General features: G+C 40.5%; 1 protein-coding gene, 1 long non-coding RNA gene and 1 other non-coding gene across 3 annotated transcripts in view; 1 reads left to right on the top strand and 2 right to left on the bottom strand.

Moving 5' to 3' along the window:
- LOC104005660 (uncharacterized) overlaps positions 1-8,713 on the bottom strand; it is a 101,008-nt gene extending 92,295 nt beyond the window's left edge. Inside the window, exons 1-3 of the long non-coding RNA XR_010155663.1 lie at positions 8,582-8,713; positions 8,211-8,306; positions 5,740-5,841 (exon numbers count right to left, since the gene is read on the bottom strand). This is a non-coding gene — a long non-coding RNA (uncharacterized LOC104005660). The remainder of the gene's footprint in view (positions 1-5,739; positions 5,842-8,210; positions 8,307-8,581) is intronic.
- Positions 2,135-2,240, bottom strand: LOC112208711 (U6 spliceosomal RNA). The gene has a single exon (XR_002943289.1). It is a non-coding gene; the product is annotated as a U6 spliceosomal RNA (small nuclear RNA).
- Positions 8,714-8,995: 282 nt separating the features above from the next.
- DCBLD2 (discoidin, CUB and LCCL domain containing 2) overlaps positions 8,996-17,354 on the top strand; it is a 100,227-nt gene continuing 91,868 nt past the window's right edge. The window contains exon 1 of the mRNA XM_001141399.8: positions 8,996-9,605. Within this exon, the coding sequence (XP_001141399.4) occupies positions 9,401-9,605 (205 nt within the window). The 5' untranslated portion in view covers positions 8,996-9,400. The remainder of the gene's footprint in view (positions 9,606-17,354) is intronic.

The following is a 17,354-nucleotide window of genomic DNA, read 5'->3' as shown; positions in this document are numbered from 1 at the left end:
CAGAAGCTCTTTTGTTTAATTAGATCCCATTTGTCAATCTTTGCTTTTGTTGTAATTGCTTTTGGCATTTTCTTTATGAAATCTTTGCCCGTGCTTATGTCCTAAATGGTATTGCCTAGATTTTCTTCTAGGGTTTTTATAATTTTGGGTTTTACAATTGTCTTTAATCCATCTTGAGTTGATTTTTGTATATGGTGTAAGAAAAGTGTTCAGTTTCAATTTTCTCCATATGGTTAGCCAGTTAGTTCTCCTAGCACCATTTGTTAAATAGAAAATCCTTTCTCTATTGCTTGTTTTTGTCAAGTTTGTTGAAGATCAGCTGGTTGGAGGCGTGCAGTCTTATTTCTGGGTTCTCTATTCTCTTCCATTGGTCTATGTGTCTGTTCTTGTACCAGTACCATGCTGTTTTGTCACTGTAGTCTTGTAGTATATTTTTCAGCCAGGTAGCATGATGCCTCCAGCTTTGTTTTTGCTTAGGATTGTCTTGGCTATTTGGTCTCTTTTTGGGTTCCATATTTGGTCATAGTGGATAAGCTTTTTGATGTGCTGCTGGATTCAGTTTGCTAGTATTTTATTGAGGGTTTTTGCATTGATTCTTATCAAGGATATTGGCCTGAAGATTTCTTTTTTGTTCTATCACTGCCAGGTTTTGGCATCAGGTTAATGCTGATGTCAGAATGAGTTAGGGAAGAGTCCCTCCTTTTCAATTCTTTGGAATAGTTTCAGTACAAATGGTACCAATTTCAGGACTCATTATTGGTCTATTCAGGGATTTGAATTCTTCCTGGTTCAGTTATGGGATTGGGGGTATGTGTTCAGAAGTTCATCAGTTTCTTCTAGATTTTCTAGTTTATGTGTATAGAGGTGTTGACAGTATTCTCTGATGGTTGTTTGTATTTCTGTGGGGCCATTGGTGATAGCCCTCTTATCACTTCCGATTGTGTTTGAATCTTCTCTCTTTTCTTCATTAGTCTTGCTAGCAGTCTATCTATTTTGTTAATTTTTTCACAAAAACACCTCCTGGATTTTATTTTTTTTAATGTGTTTTTTGTGTCTCTAACTCCTTCAGTTCAGTTCTGATCTTGCTTATTTCTTGTCTTCTGCTAGCTTTGGGATTTGTTTGCTCTTGGTTCTCTAGTTCCTTCAGTTGTAATGTTAGGTTGTTAACTTGACATCTTTCTAGCTTTTTGATGTGGGCATTTAGTGCTGTAAATTTTCCTCTTAACATTGCTTTCACTGTATCCCAGAGATTCTGGTTCATTGTTTCTTCATTCTCATTAGTTTCAAAGAACTTCTTGTTTTCTGCCTTAATTTCATTATTTACCCAAGAATCATTCAGGAGTAGGTTGTTCAATTTCCATGTAGTTGTGTGGTTTTGAGTGAATTTCTTAATCTTGAGTTTCAATTTGATTGCATGGTGGTTTGAGAGACTGTTTATGATTTCAGTTCTTTTGCATTTGCTGAGGAGTGTTTTACTTCTGATGATGTGGTCAACTTTAGAGTAAGTGCCATGTGGCAATGAGAAGAATACATATTCTGTTGTTTTTAGGTGGAGAGTTCTGCAGATATCTATCAGGTCCACTTGACCCAGAACTGAATTCAGTTCCTGAATATCTTTGTTAATTTTCTATCTGAATGATCTGTCTACTATTGTCAGTGGGGTGTTAAAATCTCCCACTATTATTGTGTGGGAGTCTAAGTCTCTTTGAAGGTCTCTAAGAACTTGCTTTATGATTCTGGGTGCTCCTGTATTGGGTACATATATACTCAGGATAGTTAGCTCTTCTTGCTGAATTGAACACTTTACTATTATGTAATGTCTTTGTCTTTTTTTTAAATCTTTGTTGGTTTAAAGTCTATTTTGTCAGAAACTAGGATTGCAACCCCTGCTTTTTTCTGTTTTCCATTTGCTTGGTAAATTTTCCTCCATCCTTTTATTTTGAGCCTATGTGTATCTTTGCATCTGAGATGGATCTCTTGAAGACAACATACCGATGGGTCTTGGTTCTTTATCCAACTTGCCATTCTGTGTCTTTTAATTGGGGCATTTAGCCCATTTACATTTATGGCTGGTGTTTTTATGTGTGGATTTGATCTTGTCATCATGATGCTAGCTGGTTATTTTGCAGACTTGAAAAATATGGAATGCTTACAAATTTGCGTGCCATCCTTGTGCAGGGGCCATGCTAATCATCTCTGTATTGTTCCAATTTTAGTATATGTGCCACCGAAGTGAGCACCCAATTTCAATTCTATTCTCTTCGTTCTTAGAAAATAAAAATTTGAATTATTATATTATTATTTGCTTATCCTAGTGTGAAAGACGTCACTTGCCTGGACGATTCCAAATCCTCTAGCTTGCTATGGTTCAAACATCCTGACTTATATAGGGATGGGAACCTAGTTTCTTGTCAAGAGAGTGGGGAGTGGTGTGAAGATTTAAGTTTCTCAAAACCTCTAGTTATAGTAGTCTTCTGCTTCCTCTGAATCCTTGATCCATGCTTTCATTTCACCACCTGCTGATGCTGCCCTTGTTTATGTGGAAATAGGCATGTCCTCCACTCACAGTGCCCAAAGTCTCCCCCAGTCAAGGCTGTGATTGTAGTAAACTTAATGGAGAGTTTGGGAGGAAGGCAAGGGGAAGATTACAGTATAGCATATATAGCAAACACCTTGAAATTATTTATTAGATATCCCTATTTTTAAAGCATCTTTGCATTGAAATGAGTGGGAAATTATATTTCTTACATCTCTGAAGCTCCAGCTTCCTGCCAAGTTGCTAACCAGCTTTATTTCCTCTGACCTGGCCCCATCTCCTCTCTGAAAAGGTTACCCTGCCTGCCCAAGGTTCTGTTCGCTTCTTTCACAGAATAAAACTGGGGCTATTCATATAGCCTCCATTCATTAAGACATTGCTGGGATGCAGTTGGGGGACCTGAGGATTATTTTCCAAATCAAACACACCCTTTAAGGTGCACTGGTGTTCAGCAAAGACAATTATTTCCCAGAGACCAATTCTGTAGTTATCAGCTTTTGGTTCTTTTCCCTCCTCATTAGGTAGAAATCTGGGAACTGAAGACTTAGAATTTGACGTGAGGTGAAAGGGAGATGTGAAAAAAGAAAATTTGGAAGTATTATCAAACTTCAGATTTAGAATAGGATCCAATCATTTTCTGTTATGGGCAAGGAAACTGAGGTCTAGAGAGATTAGGAGCCTTGCTGGAGGTTATACAGCACTTTCAAGCAGAAATTGTATACAAGAGTCTTATCTAGGGCTGTTTCCATTATCTCACAAAACTTAATTTCTCAGAATCCAAAGAGCATTTCAACTCTGTACATCTAATTCTCAACTGCGTTGCCAGCAAAAGTCCCACAGGAAAGGATACAGGCATATAGCAGGGGAGGCCTGCAGGTTACCTAAATCATATTATCTCAGATATACTAGCATGGTCACTATTCACATTTTACTGCTATGTTAACCATCCATGTATAATTAATTTCCTAATTTCTAGGCTTGATAATAATGCTATGGAAGGCAGTTTTCACATGCTTTTACTAAAATCCTTTGAAATCTCCATCAGAGATAAAATACTAGACTGAAGCCTTCTTCTTGTCATGACCCATAAGAAAATGAATTGGTTAATTTCCTAAAGTTCCTAGAAAACCCAAGAGTGTGAGAGAGACTGGGGCAAGAGATGGAGAGAGAGAAAGAGAGTAAGATGGTTGCAGTAGATGAAGATGCAAATGGAAAATGCTAAAAGTTAGTCATGTTGCTGATACATACAAATGTTAATCTTTTAAGAGAAGTATTTAACATTATCATCCACTGGCAGAAATTAAATACCTTCTATAATAAGTTAGATTTCTGGCACTTTTGCCTTAAATTTGCTATAACAAATATCTTTTAAAAAGTTTATAAGTGTTAAGAAAATATGAGTAATAAACTTAGGAGAGTTGACTGAAATAAGTAACTGAAAAAAGCATACAAGATAAAGAGAAAAATGTGTCCAAACCACTTCTGTTCACAGAAGGAAAGTGTCTTCAGCGGAATTCAGACATTTAGCAGCAAAGTTGGCTGTAAACATTTTCCCAAACAGTCAACAGGACAAAGAAAATGCTCCTGTGAGAACAGTAACCAGATCTTAAGGCTCTGGCCTTCGATGTTTGAAGTATTTCCCCAGAACTGCCACAATCTTCTTTCTCTCCTACCCCACTGGAAGATCACAAAAGTACATTCTTGTTCATTCCCTCTTTCTGTTATCCTGCCAAAAATACACAGTCACTGATAAAGCTCACCAATGATTCATTACATACCATCCTCCTAAGGTTTCCAGTATAAATGCCATTTTTAATGAGCCTCTTTTGTTTCATTAATGCTAACAGACATTTAATAGCAATGATGGGTGCCAAATGATTCTTACGGTATCATTTCATTGAAACCCAGATGTTTCTGCACAGACAGAAACAAAGACACCAGCCCCCAGGTTCTTTTCCTACATTCTAATTTCCTTAGCAGTTGGCTGAGCTTGGATTCATTTGAAAGTAGGAATAGTAAAATGTAACTATTCTTTTTATATTTCCCCTTTTCCCTATAGATTAATTTGATTTTCTTCATTCTTCCATTCTTTTTTTTTTTTTTTCTTTTTTTTATGAGACGGAGTTTCGCTCTGTCACCTAGGCTGGAGTGCAGTGGTGCATCTCGGCTCACTGCAAGCTCCACCTCCTGGGTTCATGCCATTCTCCTGCCTCGGCCTCCCGAGTAGCTGGGACTACAGGCACCCGCCACCACCACGCCCGGCTAATTTTTTGTATTTTAAGTAGAGACGGGGTTTCACGGTGTTAGCCAGGATAGTCTCGATCTCCTGACCTCATGATCTGCCCGCCTCAGCCTCCCAAAGTGCTGGGATTACAGGCATGAGCCACTGCACCCGGTCTTTTTTTTTTTTTTTTTTTGAGAGGGAGTCTTGCTCTGTCACCCAGGCTGGAGTGCAGTGGAGCAATCTCGGCTCACTGCAAGCTCCGCCCCACGAGTTCACGCCATTCTCCTGCCTCAGCCTCCCAAGTAGCTGGGACTACAGGCGCCCGCCACCATGCCCGGCTAATTTTTTGTATTTTTAGTAGAGACAGGGTTTCACTCTGTTAGCCAGGATGGTCTCGATCTCCTGACCTCGTGACCCGCCCGCTTCGGCCTCCCAAAGTGCTGGGATTACAGGTGTAAGCTACCGCGCCCGGCCTATTCTTCCATTCTTTACTGATTAAGAAACATGAAATAAAGAATGAGAAAAAGAGGAAGAGAGATAAAAGATAAAAAGAGGAGAAAGAGCTGGTAAATTAAAATTTAGGTTGAGAATCTATTTTTATTTTTAAATATCTTAATGTAGAGTAAACAACCAGAAATACAATAAAATAATACACACTTTTGAAACCCTGTAAAAAGAAGCCAGAACCTGGGCTTGCCTTGTGGAGGAACTGTAGCTTCTGGGAGCCTCTATGTGCTACAGTGATGGCCCTCTCCAAACCTATCCACTTTGAGACTTGATTAGAATCCCCAGTTCTGCCCCTGGGTTATGCATCTGGGTTGCATGGGTAAAATGGTCCTGGACAAGTATTGCTCCCACTGCCTCATAAGATGTCATTCCCCAAATAAACCAAGTCCTCAGAAGCAAGGATCATGACAAAGTTGTCTAGAGCAGCATGCAGAGAATAAGAAAGGTAATATAAACTAGAATTCCACTTTACCTGCATTGTCTTAGAAATGAATGCCTATTATATTCCTTTGGTGTGAGGTCCCAGGAGAAAATTTTGATCATTTCAGAGCAGCCTTCTGTCATTGTTTGGCAACTAAGTAGAGAGACAATAATCAGAAGAGAGAATATGGGTGCAACAGCATCAATCCTCTCCCACATCTGTGCTATATTTGTAATTTCCTATATACATAAAGCAATAGGGGGCACCACAAATGTTCTCTAGCCAGACTTCCAGACCCTGTCTTCCAAAGCAAAACTCCGGAAGCTGAGGCATAAAATAACACAGAAATAGTCAAATGGCATCAGTCACTAAGACCTTCTGATTTTGCCGCTTTAAATATAACTCCAACTTGCTCCCACCTCCCTCTCTTTTTCCCTGCCAGTGACCTAATTCAGAACCTCTTCACCTCTCTAGTCTCTACTTTTAACAACTTTAAAACACTAGACAGTAAGTAAAACAGTGATGAGAAATGTAAGTGCTCCTTCCTCTTGCTTTACAGGTATGTAGTCTGGATCTTTTCCTGCTATATTAAAGGGGTAGGGGTTGCTAGAGACCAAATTTTGCCTCTTCCAGAAATGCTCCATAACTGTGCTAGTTCTTAGGTGAATTCTCTGCCTCTGCCACAGTTCTATGTAGTCAATAGAATGCCAGGCTAAGATTCATACTACCTTGCTCTGCCACCACATCTGTGACCTCAAGCTTCTCTTTCAATGGTCCTATGAAAGGAGTGATTCAACATGAAATAGGTTGTCTCAGGCACTATTACTAGAAATCTTATTTCATGACTGACTGCTTGCCACATTAGCACATCATGTTTGATAGGTTCAATTCTGAATTTATGATTTTTAACTTCTACTTCTTTATCCAACCAAACCAATTCTCCTTCTTGTACTCCTTACTGTGGGAAAGACATCACCTTCTACCAGAAACCTGGAGACTTCCTCAACTCCTTACACTCCACATAATCAGTCACCAAGTTTAAAAATATTCCCCTAGTTGGTCCCGCCTTCCCAAGCCCACTTTTAACGCACTAAAAACTCACCATCTCCCTTTAACTGCAGACTGGCTCTCCTTGGCTTCCAGTCTTGTTCTTACACCAATGTATTCCTCACCCTACTGGCTGATTGGGGTTTTTACAATAAAAACCTGATAATGACCGGGCGCGATGGCTCACGCCGTTATCCCAGCACTTTGGGAGGCTGAGGCGGGTGGATCACCTGAGGTCGGGAGTTCGAGACCAGCCTGACCAACATGGAGAAACCCCGGCTCTACTAAAAATACAAAATTAGCCGGGTGCGGTGGCACATGCCTGTAATCCCAGCTACTAGGGAGACTGAGGCAGGAGAATCGCTTGAACCCGGGAGGCAGAGGTTGCAGTGAGCCGAGATCATGCCATTGCACTCCAGCCTGGGCAACAAGAGCAAAACTCCATCTCAAAAAAAAACAAAAACAAAAACAAAAAACTGACAATGTCATTCTTTCTTAGAACCCTTTAGTTATTTTCCAGTGATACAAAATAAAATCTTGACTCTTAGCTTGCCTTACATCTTGACCCTCCTAACTTTTCCAGACTAGTCTCCAGTTCCTCCCATTACGTCAGCAGTAGTCAATCCAGCTCCATCAACACCATTCCCTATTGAGCCTGTGACCCAGCCTATTTTGCCTCTGGCCTGAGATCACCTTTTTCACTTTAGTTTCTTATTCAAGACACTGGCATTTCAAACTGTGACGGGTTTTTTTGAACTCCGTTCACTGTGGTATTGTTGCACCAGTCCACACCTCTAACAGGGCACTAATAACAATAGGTTTGTTTACATGTCACCTCCTCCTCCAGAATGTAAGTTCTTCTCAGTAAACTTTTTATGCCCAATGCCCACAATGGCTTAGAGCATAATAGGGTTTCTTAGGCATTTAATAAATGCTAATTGAATAAATTTGGTTAAAGAGATTATTGTATAAGAAATATGCAGGGGAGTTGAAAAATACGACCTCCAAAGTCCTTTCCAACTTAGACTTTCATTGAAGGATATCAGTCCCTTCCATGTTTTTGAATATCACATCTATGTATGACTATGTATACATATGTATATGTATACATGTATGGCTATGTATGACTCCCAGAGCCATAATTTCAAAGCACTCAATCTGAGCTTTCGACTAAAATATCCATCTGCCTGTTACATAGCTTCACTTATTATCTAAGTTGGCATCTCAAATTCAATACGTCCAAAATTAACTTACTTTCCCACACAACTTGTTCCACCTTAGCAGTTTTTTGTATTTGCTAATGACACCATTGTCCTTTTAGGGGCTGCTGTTAAAAACATCCTACATGGCCACTCTCTTCTCTCTAAAATAAATCACTGCGTAGACCTCTGCATTCCTCTTTCCTAAAATTCTTTTTGTCGTTCCATAGGCTTACAGTCTCCATCAAACTGCTTGTGACTCTAATTAGCACTTACTTCATTCTGACTTGCATGCTATATTTCCATCTCTGTTCCACATTTCAAGATTTCTGTAGATAGATAGCAGGTGCTCAACAACTCCTTGTAGAATGGCTGCATGAAGGTTGGGATGTTAGGTTTAAATTGCCTTTGCGGCACGGATCTTGTTTTACACTTTTTGTCCCCCACCCCCCGCCATAAAAAGAGCAGAGAAAACAGGGAACACATATATTACAAACTGAACACTGCATCTATTATTTTAACTCGGAGCTGTTGCAACAACTGGCGGCAGTTTTAACAAAACAAGCCACGCTCTGCCATTAAAAAAAAAAAAAAAGTCCCTTAGACTCAGCTCCCAGCTAAAACAACCCAGGATCCAGGTTTCCCACCCCCTTCCAGTGGTCTGATGTGCGTCGGAGGAGCGAGGAGAAAGGAGCAAGGAGCAAGCTGGGCCTGAGGAGCAGGGAGCGCGGGATGGGGGACGTCCCGGAAGTCACTGACGAGCTGGCTGCCGCCTCTGCGGGATCAGTTTGGGCTGCGGTCCCAACAATAACAGGCGCCCTGGCCGGGCGGGGGCCGCGGGGATCCGAAGCTTGAGGGCGGGACCTGGATTGGAGGAGGCGGGTGGGACGCCTCCAAAGGCCGAAGGGGATTGGAAGAGGGAGATAAGGGGCGGTGGAGCTCGAGGAATGGGCCGGAGAACTAGCGGGTCGACCGAGGAGCGAGCATGCCGATTGGGTTTCGCGGAAGGAGACGGACCAGAGCTGGCCGAGGATTGGCCGCGGTGCCGAGGGGGCGTGGCCGGCGCGCGCGAGAGGGAGCGCGAGGGAGCGGGCTGCGGGCCTGCCTGCCAGCTAGCCGGAGTCGCGGGCGAGCGCGGCGAGCGGCGACCCTGGTGAGGAGCGCGGCGCGGGAGGCACGTTCCTTAGCTCCGCCGCGGCCGCCCTCCGCGGCTCGAGGACTCCGCTTCCTTCCCTCCCCTCCCCTGCGCTCCGGCCTGGGGTCTCGGCGCGGGGAGCGGAGGGAAGGGACGAAGGAGGAGTAGGTGAAAGTGGGGTGAGGGGCGGAAGGGTCCCGGCGCGGGGTGAGGCGAGGGCTGCCTCTCGTTCTCCCGCCGCTGCCGCCGTCTCCTGGTCGGGTGCCGCGGCCAGAGGCGCGCGGGGCTGCCGAGGCACCCGCACTATGCAGGCAGACTGCCGGCCGCCGCGATGGCGAGCCGGGCGGTGGTGAGAGCCAGGCGCTGCCCTCAGTGTCCCCAAGTCCGGGCCGCGGCCGCCGCCCCCGCCTGGGCCGCGCTCCCCCTCTCCCGCTCCCTCCCTCCCTGCTCCAACTCCTCCTCCTTCTCCATGCCTCTGTTCCTCCTGCTCTTACTTGTCTTGCTCCTGCTGCTCGAGGACGCTGGAGCCCAGCAAGGTGAGTGGTCCCAGGGGAGTGAGCGGCGGGGGAACCTCCGTCGGGGCGTCGGGTCTCTTGGCCCCTGAACAAATCTGCAGACGCTGCAGGGAGGCGCGGTGCGCTTTCGTGCGTGGCCGGACCTGGCTGGGTACTCACAGGGTTGAGTTGCAAAGGCAAGGTCTTGCCCCTCTGTCCCCCAAGTTGGCGCGGCTTTACTTTTTGGCAAGGCCATTTATTTTTCTGAAAGGGGGACGTGAGACCCTGCTATGAAAGCCTCGTTGATATTAGGTCCTTCTCGGGAAAATTTTGGGGAGGAAAAAGAACCTTTGGAGGTAATGACCCCTAAAGTTAAGCTGCACGGATGGATGGACACTGTAGGAAGGCAGGTTAATTAAATAGCATCTTAAGCCTATTAAAGGTAAGTGGTGGTAATTATGATCCTTTGTGAAAGAGCCCGGGTTCTGAAGCGAATGGAATAGTTTCTGCTTATCTCTGAGTCTTGGATTCAGAACATGTTCTTTACAATCCATCATTGAGGCTGGTGGTCTAGACTGCCTTGGTCAAACACTGGGTCTGACCCAACGCTATGCTAATTTGCCCAAGTGAAGCTCTCCACATTAAAAAGGTAAGCCTTTCCAGAAAGTGACAAAACTTTTTTTTTTCCACCTACAATCCTTGAAAAACCTGTTCCAGAAACAAGCAAAATTGTTTATTAAATACTTATCATAATGGAAAGAGAATGCAGGGTGATTTCTTTTCCCCTTTAGTACTATTTTCCCTTAGTGTACCACACTTTTTGAATCAGTTTGGCATCAGTTTTTGAACAGATTTTTCCATTGCATTTTCCATTTTATTGCAGTGGGAAGGATAAGGATTGGATTGTTACTTATTGCTAGGAAGAGAGTTTTTTAAAAAGAAAATTGTTCTCTACCTTTAAGCCCAGCTTTATGTTGCTCTCATGGTTTTCAGTGAAGTATGGAATCATGGCCTGTCATTAAGAAGATGCCGAACCTTGACAGGCATGTGGAAATATAATCTCTGTAACTATAAGGAAAAAATGTATTTGGCAAACTGACCCCTTACATCTAGACACGTTTCTATATAGAGTAACTCAAAATTTAGATGCTTAGCATTTAGGTTTTAGTTAGATCGTCTTCTAAAATTACTGAACATCATCAGCATTTAATATATTAAAGTGTGAAATCCTTCTTTCCATTGTAGAGATGTATTTCCCTCCTGGTAGGGGGGAAAACAGGCTTATATATGGCTAACACTTAGGGCTTACTTTGTGGCGGGAACAACTGGACTAAGTGGTTTGGGTTTATTAACTCCTTGAATCTTCACTACAATCAGCTGAGATAGTTATTGTTATCCCAGTTCAAACGTAAGGAAATTGAGACACAAAGAATATAAGGTACCTTGATGCAGGAGGGCATATTACTCCATAGGCAGAGTACTCTGCTTTGCTTGTTTCTGGATCTGATAGTGTTTGTATCATGTTATTAAAAAAAATCTTGGAACAGTATAGAATCAGTTACATGTCTCCCTTCCAAATGAGGGATTGCCTTGTTTTTAGAAAAGGCCAGTCTACCGGGCGCGGTGGCTCACACCTGTAATCCGAGCACTTTGGGAGGCTGAGGCGGGCAGATCACGAGGTCAGGAGATCCAGACCATCCTGACCAACATGGTGAAACCCCGTCTCTCCTAAAATACAAAAAATTAGCCGGGCGTGGTGGCGCATGCCTGTAGTCCCAGGTACTCAGGAGGCTGAGGCAGGGGAATTGCTTGAACCCGGGAGGCGGAGGTTGCAGCGATCGCGCCACTGCACTCCAGCCTGGCGACAGAGCTAGACTGTCTCAAAAAAAAAAAAAAAAAAAAGAAATAGCCAGTCTAATCAGACATGCAACATTACTTCATTTTTTAAGGTTTAATATAATTTTTTTACCAGAACATTTTAACAAATACATTTCTCTTTAACAGTGTCATCTTATGTAAACATCAACATAAATAGAAATGATTCTGATAATTAAAAGACTTTTTTTTTTTTTTAGTTCTTCTAAATTGCTTGGGTAAATTTTGCTAAATCATTTAATATTTAATCTCTTTGTACCTCAGTTTTCTACATCATTAAGATGAGAATGCATACCTATCTCACAGCTTAATATAAATGAAATGATAGTATGCAGGAATTTTGCAAAGGGAAAAGCTTAAAATAGCTATAAATGATTATTATTAATCTCGATCTTACTAAGTTGATAAGAGCTAATTAGGTATACATCATCTGAAAACTCACAATTATTTGAGATTTGAATTTTCTCATTTTTAAAAATTAAATTTTTTACTCAAAGGACCCTAAAGCAGCCCGTGGTGGAATTCCTTTTAAGCCAGTCTTCCCAGTCTAACAGATGTTCTTTAGGGTCTACTGGTATTCCCTCACATAACCTGAAAAGAAGTCTGTTTAAAACACCTTTAGAATTTTTAATGGGATTTGTACATGTTGTAATGTTCAGCTACAAGGTAGAGTTTTTACTCTATAAGAAGTCTTAAGACTGGAAGGAAATAAACTGTTGACAGTTGTTGTCTTTTGGTGGTAAAATTGTGGGACATTTCTTTATACTTTTCTAAATTTTCTGTAATTCACATATAGTCAGAATAAAAATTAAACTGCAAAAAAGGTTTCTTTGATAGATTTTTTTTCTTTATTTGACAACTGAAGGTAGAAATGCATCTAGTATGGAGAGGTAGAAATGTGCTTCAGTGTCTTTTTTCTTTCTGACATCATTTTGAAATAGCAGAATATATTACCTTCATTCCAATTAATGTCATACATAGCTATTCCTCAATAGATTTTCTGTTCACAATGACCTTTCTTTTTATTTGGCTCCGAATAAAATGTATCATTAGTTTGAAAACTTACCGACTTTTCACAACAGATGTATTTTAACCAGTTCTGTTTCACTTATAAATTTATAAATATATTCTGTTTACCTCTGTTTATTATGTTGATGTTTCACATATGGCTTGTATTTGTGTAGAGTTCTAAGTTGGATATCAAGAAGTTGGTCTTCGAAATCTTTTTTATTGAAAACTTTTTTTCTGTAAAATGTACATCTCAAAAAAATTAAACTGGTGAAACTTATGCTGGTAGCATATTTGCTATTGTATTAAATTTATTGGAAGTTGATGGTTTACTATGATTTTAGGTCTCTGGTTTCCATTATGACTGTAGGAATTTGAGTTACTTCATATCAGGAGCTCAGCTTCCTCATTTGTATCCTGGAAGGCTTGCCTACTTTCTTGGTTAGAATGTGATTTGAACATGGTAAAATATCAGGGAATTAATTCTTAAAAACCATTAAGCCTGATTTGTTTGGGCCTATTAATATATAACGTGTTGTGAAGATATTAGTTTTTCTTTGCTGATTTAATCTGTGAAACAAATCAGGTTCATTCTTAAAAAGGATGTTTCAGTTATTTGAACATATTTGGAACCAATATGTGAAAAAGTTTATATTCTGTCAAGGAATGCCTTTATTTGCTTGTGATGCAGGGAAATATTTTTGAACAATATTTGTGAGTTGCCAGAAAATAAAAACTTATTTCTCTCTGCAAATAAACATTTGTAATTATTTTTCACATTGACATTAGGTTAATTTAGAAATTTCCATTGTCTTTTCTTTGTCTGATAAAACATTGGGGCTCTTATCCAGTTTTGTTCAGAAGCAAATAAATCAAAGCATCCTTTTCTGCTGTATTTCTAATTAATTTTGCAAAATGAAAATTAGAAGCAGCACACAATCCACACGTGTGAATGATCAGATTGAAACAGCACATTTTTGAAACTTGTAAATGAAAAATTGATTGTAAGATTGCAGGTAAATTATAGGTAGATTTCTCAGTGTTAGAAACAAAAAGAACATATTATTTTCCCTGGGGATGGTTGATAATTCCATTTGAACATCTGAGCTTCATTTTAAAGACAAACATGTAAAAATATCTTAAAATGGTGGAATTGGCATAAGTAAAATACCAGTAGTAGAATTAAAATGACAAATAAATTAATTTCCAAAAGTTAATAGATCATGTATGTGGGAAAGGGCTAGATTTACATAGGAGTAGAATTTAAATTTAGGACTACACTTAGCAAAGTGACACTGGGAAGTGAAGCTCAGGTAGTAATGTTGGACATTAATTGAATGCATACAAGTAGACAGTTTCTGCTTCCACTTCTTGATATATTTGGAAGGATATGGAATGATGACCCAACAGTAGAAGGATGAGGAAAAGCTTCATAAAGATAGTGATATTTGCTAAGTGTGATTGTTGAAATATGAAGTGAGACAATTTGGCAATTTTTCTGATGTGGCTCCTGGATTCAGTTTTCTTTATAACAACCTTACGGCCATAGGACTTTGTATTTATTTTTAAGTATTGTATGGATAACAATGATTATTACTCAAAACTAAAAACGTAGATGATTATCCACATTTCTGTCTTCTAATCCATCGACTTATAATTTTTAACTTTCCTTTCTATTACATATTCACATACCTGCATAATCTTATATAGTTGTAATTTTAATAGTGTGTTCATGTAAAATTAACTTATAGGCTAATTTAGCACACATAAGCATACCTACAAAATACAGTAAAACAAAAATTTCAAAATGCAAAATTTTATCATAAGACATTCAGTATTTATAAGTAATTACTATATTGTTCAGAGCTGTTATTGTATTTAATTGAATTCTTCATTCTGGAGAAAAATCTTTGAGAAAGTATTTCAGTTCAAAATGTTAGTTTAGAAACAAATATCATGCTAATTTTTCAGTTCATTATTTGGGTTAAATTAGTACAACCTATGAGGACAGAAAATACAGATATTCAAATAAACTAGTATCTAATGAGTGCCAGTGCAGTACCCACTGAAGCTGATGAGATACTCATGATTTCCAAGGGCTACTAAAACATCATTCACCAGCTGAACGTGCACCCTGATGGGTGTGTAATTGAAAGAAAAACTTTGATTTGCTGCTTGAATTATGGGAGAATCACAAGATGCACGTTCCCTCAACTGCTTTTTAAGGAGAGTGGCCCAGAATTCCCTGCAAGGCTTTTGTTGAGTAGGGTGTGTGCAACCTTGCCTTCAAAACTGAATTGCCTGGGATCAAAGAGAAGGTATTGGCACTCTTTATCATTCTCTCATTAAGAACTATCAGTATGAGGGGGTACCAACTGTGAACTCTCAAGAGAGTGTGCCTGTACCTCAGTATAGTCCTGAGACATTCAGAGAAGAGTAAAACATTGTTATTGTCTTCAGAGAACCTACAGTCTATTTGAGAAAGTAATTCAAGTTGGAATATATATAATAATAACCAAGGAAGGATATCAGAAGGTTATGTAAGGCAGAGAGAACTCACCACTCCTGGAGAAGCAGGAGACGCCTACTATAATAATAATCAAGGAAGGTTATAAGAAGGTTGTATAAGGCAGAAAAAGCTCACAACTCCTGGAGAAGTAGGAGACGCCTCACTGATAAAGTGGTTTTAGATTGGTAAGCTTTGAAGTTTGGTAGGTTTCTTGTCCACAAGGAACAGCAGATATTTGAAGAGTAAGATCATAAGATTATAACATGGGGAGTCAGGAAAGTGGGAGTGTGAAAGCCCACCCTTTTAGAATGAGTAGCAAAACTCATTCTGGTCATGCTCCACTGTTTGCTTCTTGAACTCATGCCCTGTGTCTGCCCAGTTATTGGAAAAACGTTGGTTGGTTACTGTGGGCCAGGCATGGTACCACATGCTGGGGCATTTTCCTCTTGGAGCTGTGTTAATGACTTCCATAGTGTTGCCAGCAGCCCCTTTATCATCTGTAAGATACCGTCCAAACTCCTTTGCATATCATGTAAGTAATTTTTTTCACTGTCTGGTCCCTCCCTTTCACTCTGACTTAATCTAATGCCAGCATTTCTCACACTGTATAGTTCAGATATGAGACTGAGCTAATTTTATTCTTCTAAGATATAATTTCATGCCATTTTGCCTTGTTCCCTATACTAACCTCTTCATATATGCAGTTTCCTCTACTTGAAATGCTCTTACTTTCCTTGTCTTCTCGGTAAACTCTCTATCAGCCTTCAAAACCCTTCTTGGGTATTATCCCTTTATGAAGAGTTCTCGAACAGTCCCCACACACTCATCTCCAGATAATACATTCCACACTGTATTCTAAGTATTTATTCCTGCCAGTGGAGAGAGTTTTATTCATTTTCTTATTTCTAATACTTATCATAGTGTCTGTCATTCAAATTATGTGAATTAAGAACCCCATTTCTAGAGTTAATCTGCTACCCTGAGCACATTGTTTGGTTCATCCCTTGGCACCGGCATGCACTTCATGCTGTTGTCCTTTGCCTAATCCCCGTAAATTAGTGGTCAGTTCAGGAGCCGGGAACAGAGCCATGTCTTGACCCTTACTACCTGTTTGCTCAGAGCCTAACAGTCTTCCCAGCCTTTCCCAATCCCACCTCTTCCCAGGAGGAAGACCCCTTTGCTGCACACCCTTGACTATGAGAGGAATCCTTCAAGCTGAAATTCTGAAAATAGACATGCCTACTTCTTAGAAAGCTCTGCTCCCCTCAGATGGGTCATCCTTAACAACCGTGACAGCCTAAATCAGTGCCAGCAATTTGGGCAGACTTTCTCCTTTGCATGCTTTCAGCTTCTGACTTCAATAGGCATCTCCAATATTATAAAAGTCCCCCTAGTTTTTGTTCTCGTAGTTGCCTGTCTCCTTTTTCTTGCCAGTGGATGTTCCTGGGGAGCATTCAGGTAGCTTCACTAATCTGGTGTAATAGAAAAGTAATGAGAAATGGAGACTGGAACGTATTGTGGAGGACTTCCCATTGAGGGGCAGACTGAGGAGTTTATATCTGCGATGTTAGGCCTGACATTAGCCTCAGGTGCTTCCTCTTTCACCTGGTTCATTTGTCTGTCACTAGGTTTGGTTATCTCTTCTCAACTCAGGCACCCCAAATCCATCATCTCAACAATGCCCTTTCCGTGATCTTGGACAGTTCCCAAACTTGGGCCCATGTGATAATCCCCATTCTCTGCTTTCTCTGGTTCTGGATAGCTCATAGTTACAAGATTAAGTCGTGTGGTCATCATGATTAGATCTGCCACAAATGAGATCTGGCTAATCAAGTCACAAGTGGGGATTACTGCTTAGCAGACTATCTCACTTTGTAAAGCTGATTTGTACAGCCGAACTCCTGCCCTGCTCCTAATCCTTGCACAGTATGACTTCCTCCTGCCTGAAACCTTGTCCTCTTCCTCTTTATCAGAGCACTGCTACATTGGGGAATGTGAATTTTGTTTTGGCATGCTTTACACTTTGATGGCACTTTTACTTTATATCTGGAAACATGCTCAAAATGCCACTGGCTTTTACATATCTCTTTTTTCATTGCTTTGTGGTACCTTGTATCTCTGCTTTTTTCAGTGACGAGCTTTCTAAATGGTAATCTACATTTGTGCTGTATATTTTCTTAGTGACTGGCACACAGCAGATATTTGTTAAATTATTAATTTATTTATTAACCCTTGCAATAAAAAAGCAAGGGTTTTGTTTCTGCTTTACTGAAACTGTCATTTACACTGTCAGATTTTTGTTTGTTTTGGTTTTTGTTTTAGTTTGAAAAACCAAGCAGCTTTGCCTATCTTTATTATTGGTTTCTTTTTTTTTTTTCTTACTACAGTGGTCTTTGAAA

Source organism: Pan troglodytes, chromosome 2 (genome assembly GCF_028858775.2).
Source record: "Pan troglodytes isolate AG18354 chromosome 2, NHGRI_mPanTro3-v2.0_pri, whole genome shotgun sequence".
In the NCBI taxonomy this organism is placed as follows: Eukaryota; Metazoa; Chordata; class Mammalia; order Primates; family Hominidae; genus Pan; species Pan troglodytes.
This window is presented reverse-complemented; position numbering and strand designations above follow the sequence as displayed.